The sequence below is a fragment of the Rhincodon typus genome, chromosome 20 (genome assembly GCF_021869965.1).
Source record: "Rhincodon typus isolate 14 chromosome 20, sRhiTyp1.1, whole genome shotgun sequence".
NCBI lineage: Eukaryota > Metazoa > Chordata > Chondrichthyes > Orectolobiformes > Rhincodontidae > Rhincodon > Rhincodon typus.
In genome coordinates this window covers 39,563,302-39,576,564 of record NC_063351.1, presented here as the reverse complement: position 1 = coordinate 39,576,564, position 13,263 = coordinate 39,563,302, and the positions used below count along the sequence as shown (strand labels likewise).

General features: G+C 45.0%; 1 protein-coding gene across 2 annotated transcripts in view; it reads left to right on the top strand.

Moving 5' to 3' along the window:
* Positions 1–13,263, top strand: part of col17a1a (collagen, type XVII, alpha 1a) — an 81,341-nt gene that overhangs the window by 45,476 nt on the left and 22,602 nt on the right. For both annotated transcript variants that reach the window (XM_048608870.1, XM_048608869.1), the window contains 12 exons: positions 2,222–2,260; positions 2,593–2,664; positions 3,354–3,404; positions 3,692–3,751; positions 5,171–5,221; positions 5,864–5,905; positions 6,801–6,872; positions 8,834–8,893; positions 9,441–9,503; positions 10,200–10,268; positions 11,383–11,505; positions 12,653–12,745. In XM_048608870.1, the coding sequence (XP_048464827.1) occupies positions 2,222–2,260; positions 2,593–2,664; positions 3,354–3,404; positions 3,692–3,751; positions 5,171–5,221; positions 5,864–5,905; positions 6,801–6,872; positions 8,834–8,893; positions 9,441–9,503; positions 10,200–10,268; positions 11,383–11,505; positions 12,653–12,745 (795 nt within the window). The remainder of the gene's footprint in view (positions 1–2,221; positions 2,261–2,592; positions 2,665–3,353; positions 3,405–3,691; positions 3,752–5,170; positions 5,222–5,863; positions 5,906–6,800; positions 6,873–8,833; positions 8,894–9,440; positions 9,504–10,199; positions 10,269–11,382; positions 11,506–12,652; positions 12,746–13,263) is intronic.

The following is a 13,263-nucleotide window of genomic DNA, read 5'->3' as shown; positions in this document are numbered from 1 at the left end:
AGGTCGGGAAGAGATAGGTCAGTCCATTGAGGACGGACAGGTCAAGGGGGCGGGATGAGGTTAGTAGGTAGGAAATGGGGGTGCGGTTTGAGGTGGGAGGAGGGAATAGGTGGGAGGAAGAACAGGTTAGGGAGGCGGGGATGAGCTGGGCTGGTTTTGGGATGCGGTAGGGGGAGGGGAGATTTTGAAGCTTGTGAAGTCCACATTGATACCATTGGGCTGCAGGGTTCCCAAGCGGAATATGAATTGCTGTTCCTGCAACCTTCGGGTGGCATCGTTGTGGCACTGCGGGAGGCCCAGGATGGACATGTCATCTGAGGAATGGGAGGGGGAGTTGAAATGGTTCGCAACTGGGAGGTGCAGTTGTTTATTGCGAACTGAGCGTAGGAGTTCTGCAAAGTGGTCCCCAAGCCTCCGCTTGGTTTCCCCGATGTAGAGGAGGCCACAACGGGTACAGCGGATGCAGTATACCACATTGGCAGATGTGCAGGTGAACATCTGCTTGATGTGGAAAGTCTTCTTGGGGCCTGGGATGGGGGTGCGGGAGGAGGTGTGGGGGCAGGTGTAGCACTTCCTGCGGTTGCAGGGAAAAGTGCCAGGTGTGGTGGGGCTGGAGGGGAGTGTGGAGCGGACAAGGGAATCGTGGAGAGAGTGGTCCCTCCAGAAAGCAGATAAGGGTAGGGAGGGAAAAATGTCTTTGGTGGTGGGGTCGGATTGCAGAAGGCGGAAGTGTCGGAGGATGATGCGTTGGATCCGGATGTTGGTGGGGTGGTACGTGAGGACGAGGGGGATTCTTTTTTGGTTGTTATTGCGGGGACGGGGTGTGAGGGATGAGTTGCGGGAAATGTGGGAGACACAGTGGAGGACGTTCTTGACCACTGAGGTGGGGATGTTGCGGTCCTTGAAAAACGAGGACATCTGAGATGAACGGGAGTGGAATGCCTCATCCTGGGAGCAGATGCGGCGGAAGCGAAGGAACTGGGAATAGGGGATGGCATTTTTACAGGAAGGTGGGTGGGAGGAGGTGTATTCTAGGTAGCTGTGGGAGTCGGTGGCCGTGAAATGGATATCGGTTTCTAGGTGGTTGCCCGAGATGGAGACAGAGAGGTCCAGGAAGGTGAGAGAGGTGTTAGAGATGGTCCAGGTGAACTTAAGGTTGGGGTGGAAGGTGTTGGTGAAGTGGATGAACTGTTCGAGCTCCTCGTGGGCGCACGAGGAGGCACCAATACAGTCATCAATGTAACAGAGGAAGAGGTGGGGTTTAGGTCCAGTGTAGGTACGGAAGAGGGATTGTTCCACGTAATCTACAAAGAGGCAGGCATAGCTTGGGCCCATGCGGGTACTCCACGTAACCTACAAAGAGGCAGGCATAGCTTGGGCCCATGCGGGATTTCACACGTTTCAAAATCTCCCCTCCCCCTACCGCATCCCAAAACCAGCCCAGCTCGTCCCCGCCTCCCTAACCTGTTCTTCCTCCCACCTATTCCCTCCTCCCACCTCAAGCCGCACCCCCATTTCCTACCTACTAACCTCATCCTGCCCCCTTGACCTGTCCATCCTCCTTGGACTGACCTATCTCCTCCCTACCTCCCCACCTACACTCACCTTTACTGGCTCAATCCCCGCCTCTTTGACCTGTCTGTTTCCTCTCCACCTGTCCTCTCCTCTATCCATCTTCTATCCACCTCCCCCTCTCTCCCTATTTATTTCAGAACCCCCTTCCCCTCCCTCATTTCTGATGAAGGGTCTAGGCCCGAAACATCAGCTTTCCTGCTCCTATGATGCTGCTTGGCCTGCTGTGTTCATCCAGCTCTGCACCTTGTTGTCTCAGATTCTCCAGCATCTGCAGTTCCTACTATCTCCAGTAGCAAGGTACTGGTTGATCTGTTTATGGCAAAGGCTGTATATTGCCAAGGGTACATGGGATCATTGACTGCTACCTGACACGAACTCTCGTGAAAGTCTCAGTTGAAAGATGATCCCTCTGACAGTGTGACACTCCCTCAGTACTGACCTTTCGACAGCGCAGCACTCCCTCAGTACTGACCCTCTGACAGTGTGGTGCTCCCTCAGTACTTCATTAGGTGTGAATGGTAGATTAGAACTTCACATCTCTGATCTGGGACTTTAGTCCACAATTCTCCGTGAGATGAGCGATGTGAGTAGTCGAGCTGATAGATTGGATATTTTTAATGCTCTAAGTGTTGACTTTTTGTTACAGGTCAACCCGGTGCACCAGGAAAGGTCATTAACTACAGTGGTGAGTGGATTAGTGGTGACTCAGTTACTTAGAACTTAATAGCAAAAGGTCATTCAGTCCCTTGAATCTGTTACACTAGAACAGGATGAAGCCATTAGCCCTTTGTACCTGTTACACTGGAACAGGAGGAGGCCATTCTGTCCCTTGAGCCTGTTACAGCATAACAGAAGGGGACCATTCAGTACTCTAAACCTGTTCTCCTATTCCATGTGATCATGTTTGATCTGTGATCTCAGCCACTGTATTTGCCTTGCCCAAATGTGCCTAGGACATAGAATATTGTCCTGTTGTCTCTCTGGAGGTTAAACCTGTTTAATTTCACTCTTTCTCAGGGTCAAATGGAAATCCAGTTGTACAGGGACCACCAGGACCTCCCGGACCACCTGGGCTCCCAGGACAATCAGGTACACATTAATATGAATGGCTGACAACAAATACCCCTCTTCCACTGCCAGCTAATGTCAGAAAGCTGCAGGAGTCTACAGAGCCTCTGCTAACCTCTTGAATTAGGACACAGAGTTCAACACTCACCATTCTAAACGCCACTTGATTGTGCAATGTTTATCTGGGCTTAACATTCAGACTATTGTGTTGGGAGCACAAAGCAAGAACTTTACACAATATCCACCCCTGTGCTGCACTTGTCCTGGAACAGTGCGGAAGGAGCTTTACTGTGTATCTAACCCCATGCTGTACTGTTTTGGGAGGATTCAATGAGTTGAAAAACTTACAGTTTGTAATTCTTGTTCTCTGCCTATGTTAACACTCTTTCCCCTCTCATTGCTTTTCCCCTGTCTGCTTTTTCTTCCTTTTGCTATCTCCTCCTCCTCTTCTGTTTCTGACAGTGTTATCATACAAAGGCAGGTGGCAGCAACCAGCTTAAAGCAGAGGAAGCCATTTCTGTTCTGTCAAACAGAGAGAAATTTGAGTGAAAGTATTAATATTTATGATATCTACATGGAGTCTTGATTGTCCTTTTTGCCTAATGACTCATTGGCTCCCTTGCTGTCACTTTCCCACTGTCTGTCTGATACGTTTTTATTTTAATATGGAACCTAACTAAATCCATATTACTCCGTGCCTTATTTCACAGGCAAGAGTATTGTTGGACCCCCAGGACCACCAGGACCTGCAGGCCCTAAAGGTGAGTACGTTGCTGCTGACTGAATGACAAGGAGTGACAAATGGCTGAGCTCTTCTTGCTGGAGAATCTGGGTCTTCACTCTGGAGGAAGGTGCAGATGTGGGAAGGGGTAAATTGAGGAGCTGAGGGGTGGGGAGGATTACAGAAGGGTGTGTATGGGTGTGGGGTGTAAGGGGAAGGAAGAGGTGTAGGAATGAGGAGTGCACAGCAGGGGGTGGCTGAGTTGTCTTTATCAATTTGTAATCAATATCAGTCCGTGCCAGACGATATTTCCATTCTGCTTCTTAGGGGCCTCGGTTGAAGGACCTCGGGGACCACCTGGACTGCCCGGTGCTGCTGGTGTTCCAGGTGAGTGTTTGACACCATTGTGTTTCAGAGTCTCTGACAGGAACCATTCTGAGACAGTGTCCCAATTGGAACAGTTTGTGTTAACTCTAAGCTCAGAGACTGTAGTCACCTATTATCATGAGCCAATCATTAGGGTTGCCCAGGCGTTGATGTAGCCAATGTTTAATCAATCTGTAAATCTTATTAACAAAGAATATAAAAGACTGTTTTTCAGCCAATTTGCTCAGAGCAAGGTCCAACAAAATACAATGAGATAATGATCAGACAATGTATTTGTTGATCATGGTTGCGGGAGGAATCTTCATCAGTTTACTGGAAGAATTCTCTTTTTTTTTTAGAGCTATACAAATAACAGGCCTGTCTCTGATGAATGGCATCACTAACAGTGCAGCACTCCCTCAGTGCTGACCCTCTGACAGTGCGGCACTCCCTCAGTGCTGACCCTCTGACAGTGCAGCACTCCCTCAGTACTGACCCTCTGACAGTGCGGCACTCCCTCAGTACTGACCCTCTGACAGTGCGGCACTCCCTCAGTACTGACCCTCTGACAGTGCAGCACTCCCTCAGTACTGGCCCTTTTGACAGTGCAGCACTCCCTCAGTACTGGCCCTTTTGGCAGTGCAGCACTCCCTCAGTATCAGTAATGGTTTTGTCAGTTGGATTATGATTTGTATTGGGACTTGAAGCTCTGACCTTTTGGCTCACAGAGAGTGGGGCCCATTGATTCTGACGATACATAAACCTCACTGAATTTCTAGCTCAGATTGTTTTACCTGATGTGGTTATAAAAGTTGAGAGAAGGTTGTTCTGCCAGTGACTGCTTGACCACTAGTCCATCTCCTCTAGTCTGCCTGGTGGTTTACCTAGGGTCCAGGAAGAGGTGTGTCTCTGCTAAGGTCCAGAATCTGATTGGTACCTCAGTGAAGAGATGTTAGTTATCACATCTAAGAACAGCCAGTTCAGCTGGCAGAGATTCCCCTCAATGTGGGCTTGACATGAACAACTCAGTCAGAAACTGTCCTATAAGTCCCACGAGCAGAGCACAGTTCAGGGTTAAACAGTCACGGAGCTTTCTGCAGCAACTGAGCACTGGCAAACTGAGGTAAATGGTATCAGACTTGCTGCATTTCCCAGCTCTGTAATTGTTCAATCTCTGTAAAGTGGTTCCTCAAGACTACAGCATGAACACTCCTCACTCACCTCTCACTCTACCTATCCTCCAGCAGCAAGCACCAATGTCTCAACAGACCACAGAGGTAATTGTTCAGTACCCAGCTCAGAGGGTCTAACCCTCGATATAGAAATAGCTACTCAGCTGTAAGGTGTAACAAACCTGTGGATAACATTCGAGTAACTATTTAACACAGGAGAGTGTTAAGATAATTGAACATTTCTGGTCAAACTTACTGTTTCTCACAGGACCTCGATTAACTGGACCACCTGGACCCCCAGGACCTCCCGGACCTCGAGGTAAACACAAGATATTAATTCTAATTTTTACAGAATTTTTACTCAGCAGCTCCAGCAGCATCTGTGGAGAGTGTCCAGAATGACTCTTCTTTGGAACTTAGATGACTCGAAATATTAACTGTTTCTCTCTCCACAAAAGCTGCCAGACCTGCTGAGTTTCTCCAGCATTTTCTGTTTTTATTTAATTTCTTCAGCATCCACAGGATTTTGCTTTTAATGTACTTTTCAGTTGTCTTTGCCCCATTTCTCCATCTGTTGCCACACACACACTGCAGTCTATTTGTTTCACTGGGGTATATTGGAGTGTTACAGTGAAGGATATGGATGTATCAGAGTGTTATAATAATAAGTGCAGTCATATCAGAGTGTTTACAATGAGAAATGTGGAGTATATCAGAGTGTAACAGCAAAAGGTGCTATGTATATTAGTGTTACTGTGAGATGTGTGGGGATATCAGAGTATTACTGTGAGGTGTGTGGGATATATCAGTGTTACGGTGAGGGGTGTGGTGTATATCAGAGTATTACAGTGAACGGTGCAGTGTTTTTCAGAATGTTACAGAGATGGGTGCAGTACATATCAGTGTTACAGTGTAACATTGGAAACTGTTATGCTTATGGATTCCCTATTTCTTTGTGCAGGTGAAGCTGGTCAACCAGGATTACCTGGTGTTTCTGGTGGTGGTAAGTGTCACTGTGGCCATGTCCCCATGTAAATCACCATCATAACCAAAAGGAATAAGAGCAGGCATAGACCACATGGCACCTTCTGTCTGTTCCACCATTCAATTGAATCATGGCTAATCCTAGGCTGCGACTCCATTTTTCTATTCACTCCCCACGTCCAGTGATTCCCTGAGGCACCAAAAATCTGTCTCCTTTACCCTTAAGTATATTCAACAATGAAACATTAACAAATTCTCTGGGGTAGGGAATTCCGCAGATTCACCATTCTCTGACTGAAGCCATTTCTCATCTCGATCCTAAATGATCAGCCCTTATACTGACCCTATGTCATCATTTTCCAGACTCCCTGACCAGTCAAGAACAGCCTATCAGCATTGATCCTTCAAGCCGCTTCAGAATCCTATACAACGCAATTGCCTCTCATTCCTACCTTCAGGGAATATACATCCAACTTACTCTCCTATTGCATTCATGTGACCAGTGTCTGTTCCCTGGGCATGATTGTATCCCCAATCCCAGACCACTTTCTGAATGGTATAATTGATTGTAGAGGGATTGGTGAAGGCTCTATTGCGATGGATTTTCCCATCAGCGGCTTGGATATTCTACCCAGGTGCCTGCACCCAGCAGGATGGGATGTTCAACCCACTGTGATCCCAGCCGATTTGGTCAGAGGTCATTGTAGATATTGGGTGAGGGGCGAATGGGACTGTTCCTGTCTGATGGGAATGATATGTCAGTAGATACCACTTAGACCCGAACATCATTCCAGGGGACTGGAAGAGCTGCATAGATATTTCCATCAGCCCTTTCCGATAGTAACAGTGGGGGTTCTGTCACTCCCAACACCGATAGTTTAACCTCACTGACTTCCTCTGTTCTGACTCAACAGGTGATTCATACGTTCCTGGCCCTCCAGGACCACCAGGACCCCCTGGACCTCCTGGACAGAAAGGTGACAGAGGTCAGTCTGCAGATTGAAATTAGATTCTCCAAAATTCACTGACAGAGCTCCTAATCGCACTTGTGTGTGACAAAACCAACTTCGCCTCCTGAGTCAAAAATCTCAGCTTGATGCAAGAGAGGGAGTCAAGAGCCTGTGTGGTGATTGGTGATGGTCTCAATGAATGGAGAGGGTGGCTGCTTTTAGAATAAACTCCAGTCTGCAGTTCTTGTGTGTTACATTATACTTGCTCTGAGAAGGTGATGGTGAGCTGTCTGCTTAATCTCATTTGTAGGAGATTTGGTACAAACTGAGTGGCTTGCTAGATCCCTTCACAGGGTATTTAAGGGCAGCCAAGTTAATGTGGCACTGGAGTTATCTATAGGCCTAGGCTGAGTGAAGAAAACAGGTTCCCTTTCCTGACAGGCATTTGTAACACTATTGGCTTTTTAATGACAATCTACCAGATTTGTGGTCACTTTCACAGAGACCAGCCTATTATCAGCTTTAAAATAAGAAATAAATTGAAGGTCTCAAACAGCTATAGTGCGATTTGAACTCTTACTGTCTCATTATTAGTTTGATAACAGAAGCCCCATCTATCAACCCATATTTCTGACATACTCAATTTATGTTACAATCCTGCTGGGGATCATTAACACTTAAAGAGAAATCGAATACCTTGTTTTAACCAATAGAACTATGCTACAATATTAAACTTTTCAGACAAAACGCAAACTTTACGCAAAAGAGTTGAATAGAACAAATACAAACAACTTTACAGTACAGTTTATAACTAAAGTAGTTAGCTTTATTTCTTACTTCCCCCAAGAGTTCTTAAGACACACCAATTATAATGTTATTTATTTGCGTAGGTAGTATGCATAAGTGGGTACATTCAGCTGTAAAATTGTCCTCGGCATCAAGTATTCTCAGAGGTTAAACTTTTATTTACCCTGTCTTGACTATGGACACCCGGTCCCTTGCTCTCGTTGTTTTTCCGATACTTCTCAGATAATTTAGCTGATTACTTTCTGATTAAAAAGACTGTGAGGACCACAGTTGTTTCTTTGATGAGTTCCTAACTATGCAGTCATCTGGCTTCTGTTCTCCCACAAGATTGACACTAGGATTAAGCTTCACCTATTCTTCACACAATGAATGATGAAATAATGTTTTACTCTTGCTTGTAGCGCAGGCGTAGCAGCTATCGTTCACATCAGCTAATTCGTCTCAAAGAGCTGCAAACTGTACAAGGTTTAAACTGAAACTCTAAACCCTCAGCAAAAAGACCCTAAAAAATCTGGAGAACTCTCCCAGCATCCCCGTCCAGGCTCCACCAGTCTTAATGAGACAGAGTCTGCTTTGGGCCCAAAGTTGCCTTTAGGTTAATTGCTTTTCATTTACAATTACTTCTTTGATCTGAAGAAGTACGTAGATTTTTTTAACCTTCCAGGGTTTACTGAGTGCTTTCAACTAACCTCGCCTTAACTCGCAAAATAGAAGCATCTTTCTGGATTGTCCTTCCTGCAAGGATTGCAGATATCAGTCTCCTGTACTTCAGCTAAGTAAGCCCACTGGCAGTTTTATGAACTTACCTTTATAGATGTTAGCCTTTTAAAGTAAAATGACCCCAAACCTTGTCAAATAGGCTTCAAGCTTGCTTTAATTGTCTGTATGCCATTTCCTACATTTAATCTGCAACACCTAAAACTAAGAAATTATACGCCAAAAGACATGAACCATAAATTAGATATTCACAAATACCTCAAACAGTGACAGTCTCATATTACATACATTGACACTCTATGGACCTCCCCAGAAGTGGAACTAAGTCCCTGTTTCACAGTTTAATGTTTATTATAAGGGGTGCTTAGCACCAAGGGATGCGGTATCACCCAATTTCCACATCATTCTCCATAAACACATTGCAGAACATTCACTCCCACTCTCATTCTCTCCTTATCTCCTTGTGTTGCCAGGTGACAGAGGAGAGGTTGGAATTCCAGGAGCTCCAGGTATTCCTGGAAGATCGTCACGAGGTAGGAATATTGTTCACTCATATCCTGCTCTGTATTTACTAGATTCCTGTCCAGGATTGTGTGTTGAGTCAATAACTGGGCAGCAAGTGTTAGCTGTGGAGTGGTGCTAGTTATGACCTGTCCCTGGATTGTGCTGTGGTTGATTAGGGGGCTGTTTTAACTGGGATCAGTGTATCCAGTTTGGAATGAGGAACATCAGCCATTGATTCCTGCAAGGACAGGAAATGCACAAGGAACTTTTCCACAGTGTTCTACATCGTCTTCAGGGGTACTGTAGCAAATTGCTTCACAGCTTTTGAAATATAGTTGCTCTTGTAATGCAGGAAACGAGAGCAAATTTGAACACAGCAAGATCTCAAGAACAGTGATGTGGGCATTTCCAAGATTGTCTGAATCTTCAACGCTGGGTCTTGAGAAATCGTAGCTGAAGAGCTAATTCTCAAAGGGTGTATGTGGGGCCTGAAAAGGATACAGGGATTATCAGATGGGTTATAATTATAGTTTGTTACTCAGAGTGTTACTCATTACCTGTATCTATCAATCCCAGTTACAACGAATGGTGGAAGACTTCAAGGACCCCCTGGACCTCCTGGCCCACCAGGACCACAAGGTGAGACTTAGTCCGAAGGAATTATTTGTCGTACCTCTCAGCATGAATAGTTGTTTGATAGTCAAAGATACTGCTGTAAAAGACACTTTCTGTCAAAGATTTTTCTCTTAGACTCAACAGGATAATTTGCAACAAATGGCAAAGTGAAGGGAAAACAGCATTTATAGGGGAGTGCTCTGATTGGTTGGTAAATGGACTCTGGTTGAGGGGTGATCATGAAAAATGCATCAGATAATAAGAATTGACAGTTAACTGTTAAGCTTCAATTAAACTTTAAGCAATGTGGCCAGTGTCTCTATGGTGTCTCCATGCAGTTGAAATGTATTAAATTTAACTTCGCCTGGGAAAACCCCTGATCTCAATCAGATCCCCAGAGATCCTAGCTCCTCTGGGGGGACCCTGTTGTGGCACAGTGATAATGTCTCTACCCCTGGACCAGGATGCCCAGGTTCAAGACTCACCTGCTCCAGAGGTGTGTACAAACATCTCTGAACAGTTTGATTAGAAAAGTAGGTTAAAATGAAAGGGAACTTAGCATCTGGGATAAACCAGTATATAATACTGAAGCCTATGGGCAGTCTCAATGTAAGGTAGCTTTGATATGTATTAGTGTCATTTTGGTAAACCATACTGTGACCTATACTCAGGACATATAGCCTGCTTTTCTGCCTCTTTAACCTCTCCTGCACTCTACAGGTCCTCCAGGAGAATCCGGATCAACTTTCAGGGCTAATGTTAGACAGACGGTGATGGAATACCTCCAGAGTGAGTATTCATTGTAACACTTGCAAGATTGTACTGACACTTAGCGTGGGCAGGTATATTCTATAGGGAAAGTATGGATGGTATATGATATAGGATAGTTTTTGTTTGCCGCACAACCAGGTGAAGAGGGGTGAATCAGGTCCCTTTTTATACTCCCACTCCTCAGTAATATTTTAGTTTCTTTTTAGCACACAGCTATATTACACTTGATCAAAATTAAGGACCCAATTACAAGGTCCTCTTGAGTAAAAGAAAGAGGAATTATATTACTCATTAACCCCAAAGAAAAATAGTAAAATGCAACAGCAAACACACATCCATGAACAGAGGTAAAATATTTCAAAAGGGAAGAGTGGTTAAAAAGGTGAAGAATACACAGTTTAGGATATCCTTGGGGACCATAAGATGTTAGATCTTCACCAGGGACCAGGTTATTTAATGGATGCCTCTTGTCCTCAGCAGTGGCAAAATCTATCATTTTCCCTGAATTTTGTGAATAGTTGTTTCTCCAGTTTGTTCTAACACTGTGCTCTGTTTATCGAGAGACTGAGAGAAATGGACAGGGAAGGTGGGAGAGTCTTCCGGCACTTGCTGGAACAATTTTTTTTGTTTCTGCACTTCCCAAATGATGTTTGCCTGAAATCCAATTCTTTTCTGATTTCCCATGTATGGCATCATTGTTTTTACAAGCTGGTAATCTGCAGGTGACATGTGTCCCAGTATGTGACATTTTCAGGAAGGTGTAACTAAAGATAGGATTTAAATAAAAGTAGCCAATTTTTTTTTAATGGTTTCATGAGCTTTTCTCAAACTGGTCAGGTAACCACTGTGGCCAACTTTGAGATACCGCTTTCTCTTCATTTTAAAACCAGTTTAAACCATGAAAAAATTCAGTTTTTAAAATTTAAAAAAGGTCCATATTTTACCATTTATATATTGTTAGAGGAGTTTACTGTGTGGTGGAGCTACATTACTTGGAGAGTCTTTTCTGCAGGGAGGCGTACACTGGAAGCATATTGTGCAGGGGTTGTGTTGCACAGAGGGTGTATGTTGTTCAGAGAAGTTTACTGCGCCTACATGAGGGGTTTCAGCCGATCTGATTGGTGTCTTTCAGCTGATGGTGTCCGCCGATCAATTGTCGGACCGCCAGGACCACCCGGTCCTAAGGGCGATCGCGGAGCAATTGGACGTCGGGAATATTCAGAAATCTCCACCCAAGTCATTGACTACATGAGAAGTAAGATTGGTCTTCCCAGTGGCTGAGTGTCAAAACCCTCTTCCCATCTTGCCCCTGTGTGCAATAGTGCAGAAAGGTCCCAAGTTCCATCTTTGGACCTCAGTACCACAATAATATGGGCCTTCTGCTCATTCATAGAGTCTGCTCATTCATGGAGACAGAGCGTTCTGGGGGGCAGTGCAGGGGATGTTCAGGTGCTGTAGGGGAAGGGATGGAGTGGTGGAATGAGGACACTATCTCTGTGGGAAATAGTCAACTGTCATTCAAAATCTGCAATATCAGAAGGAGAGTAACCAGAACCAATTGTTCCCCAGCATTATTCAGTACCCATGGAACTGTGCCCAGCCCAGGAGCAACTCTGTAGCCTTGGAGCAAATGCACGCATGTCCCCAGACCAGGACTATTCCCAAGCCCAGGACTGACCAACAGCTTAGGAGTAACAACAACAGAAGTTGCTGAAAAAGCTCAGCAGGCCTGACAGCACCTGTGAAGAGAAATCAGAGTTAACGTTTCAGGTCCGATGACCCTTCCTTAGAACAGCTTGGGAATGTCACGCCCAGCCCCGGGTATGGGACTGTTCACTCTCACCCTCACCAAGCCTGGTTTCCCTGACAGCAAAGATCTGGGGAGAAGATAAAAGCTGATTATTGGATGAAGCAATGAGGTGTCAAAGAGCTAAAGTCACAAATCATAGGAAGTTCGGTTAGAGCTGGACTATGTCCATCACCCTTTGAACCCTTTCAGCCAATGACCATGGGAAAGTTATTAATAACGCCAGGATGACCATTGTCCCCTTCCCCATCTTATTCTGAAGGTTAGTTGTCATCCAATCAAAGACCTACGCTTCCTATTTTCCAAATCACTGCATCGACAATAAAGTAGATATGGTGTTTGATAAATCTTTGACATCAGTTCAATGGAATATTATAATCTCAGTGATCCTGGTGATTTTTGTGACCTTTCTTTTGTGCCTTCCTTTTCTTTTTACATGCTGGAAACTTGTTCATGCTCATGAAGACCATTTCCTACTATAATAGCAGTTAAACAAGATCTCGTATTATCCAGGAAATAGATCCGGAGGAATGGGGTCATGTTGGGATTAAGACTGGTCAACTGGGCAACTTTCAAACAAATGTATTTTTTTCAGGTTCAGGTGTGGGTTTCGGTGCGAGAGGACCTCCAGGACCCCCTGGTCCTCCAGGAACAATATCGAATGCTGACCTGTCTCTCTACCTTCAGAGTAAGTATGGTGTCAGCTGGGAATGAGTTGTGAGGGCTTACACTCTCTCTAGCTGATGATAGGATGATGCAGTGACATTGATGGTGTGAATGAGACTGGGATCTAGGGCGAGGGCCTGTACAACCCACACACATACTACAAATATCCCCCAGTAAAATGATCAGCTTAGAATTTGTGCTGTTGGTTAATGACTTTGGCTAAATTTCTCTGCAGAGAGCTGTCATTGATTTGACGAGTTGAGTAGCTTCCTTCTCTACCATAACCATGCTATGATTCCAGCATAGAAATGTAACAGCTAAAGGGAGCTTTGCTGTAACTAACCTCATAATGTACCTGCCCTAGCAGTATTTGATGGGGTCAGTTTAGAGGAATTTTATTCTGTAATTACCTCAGACTATATCTGCCCTGGGGGTATTTGATGTGGACAGTGTAGAGGGAGCTTTATTCTGGATGTAACCCAAGGCTGTACCTGTCCTGGGAGTATTTGATAGGAACAGAATCAAGGGAGATGGTGTGTG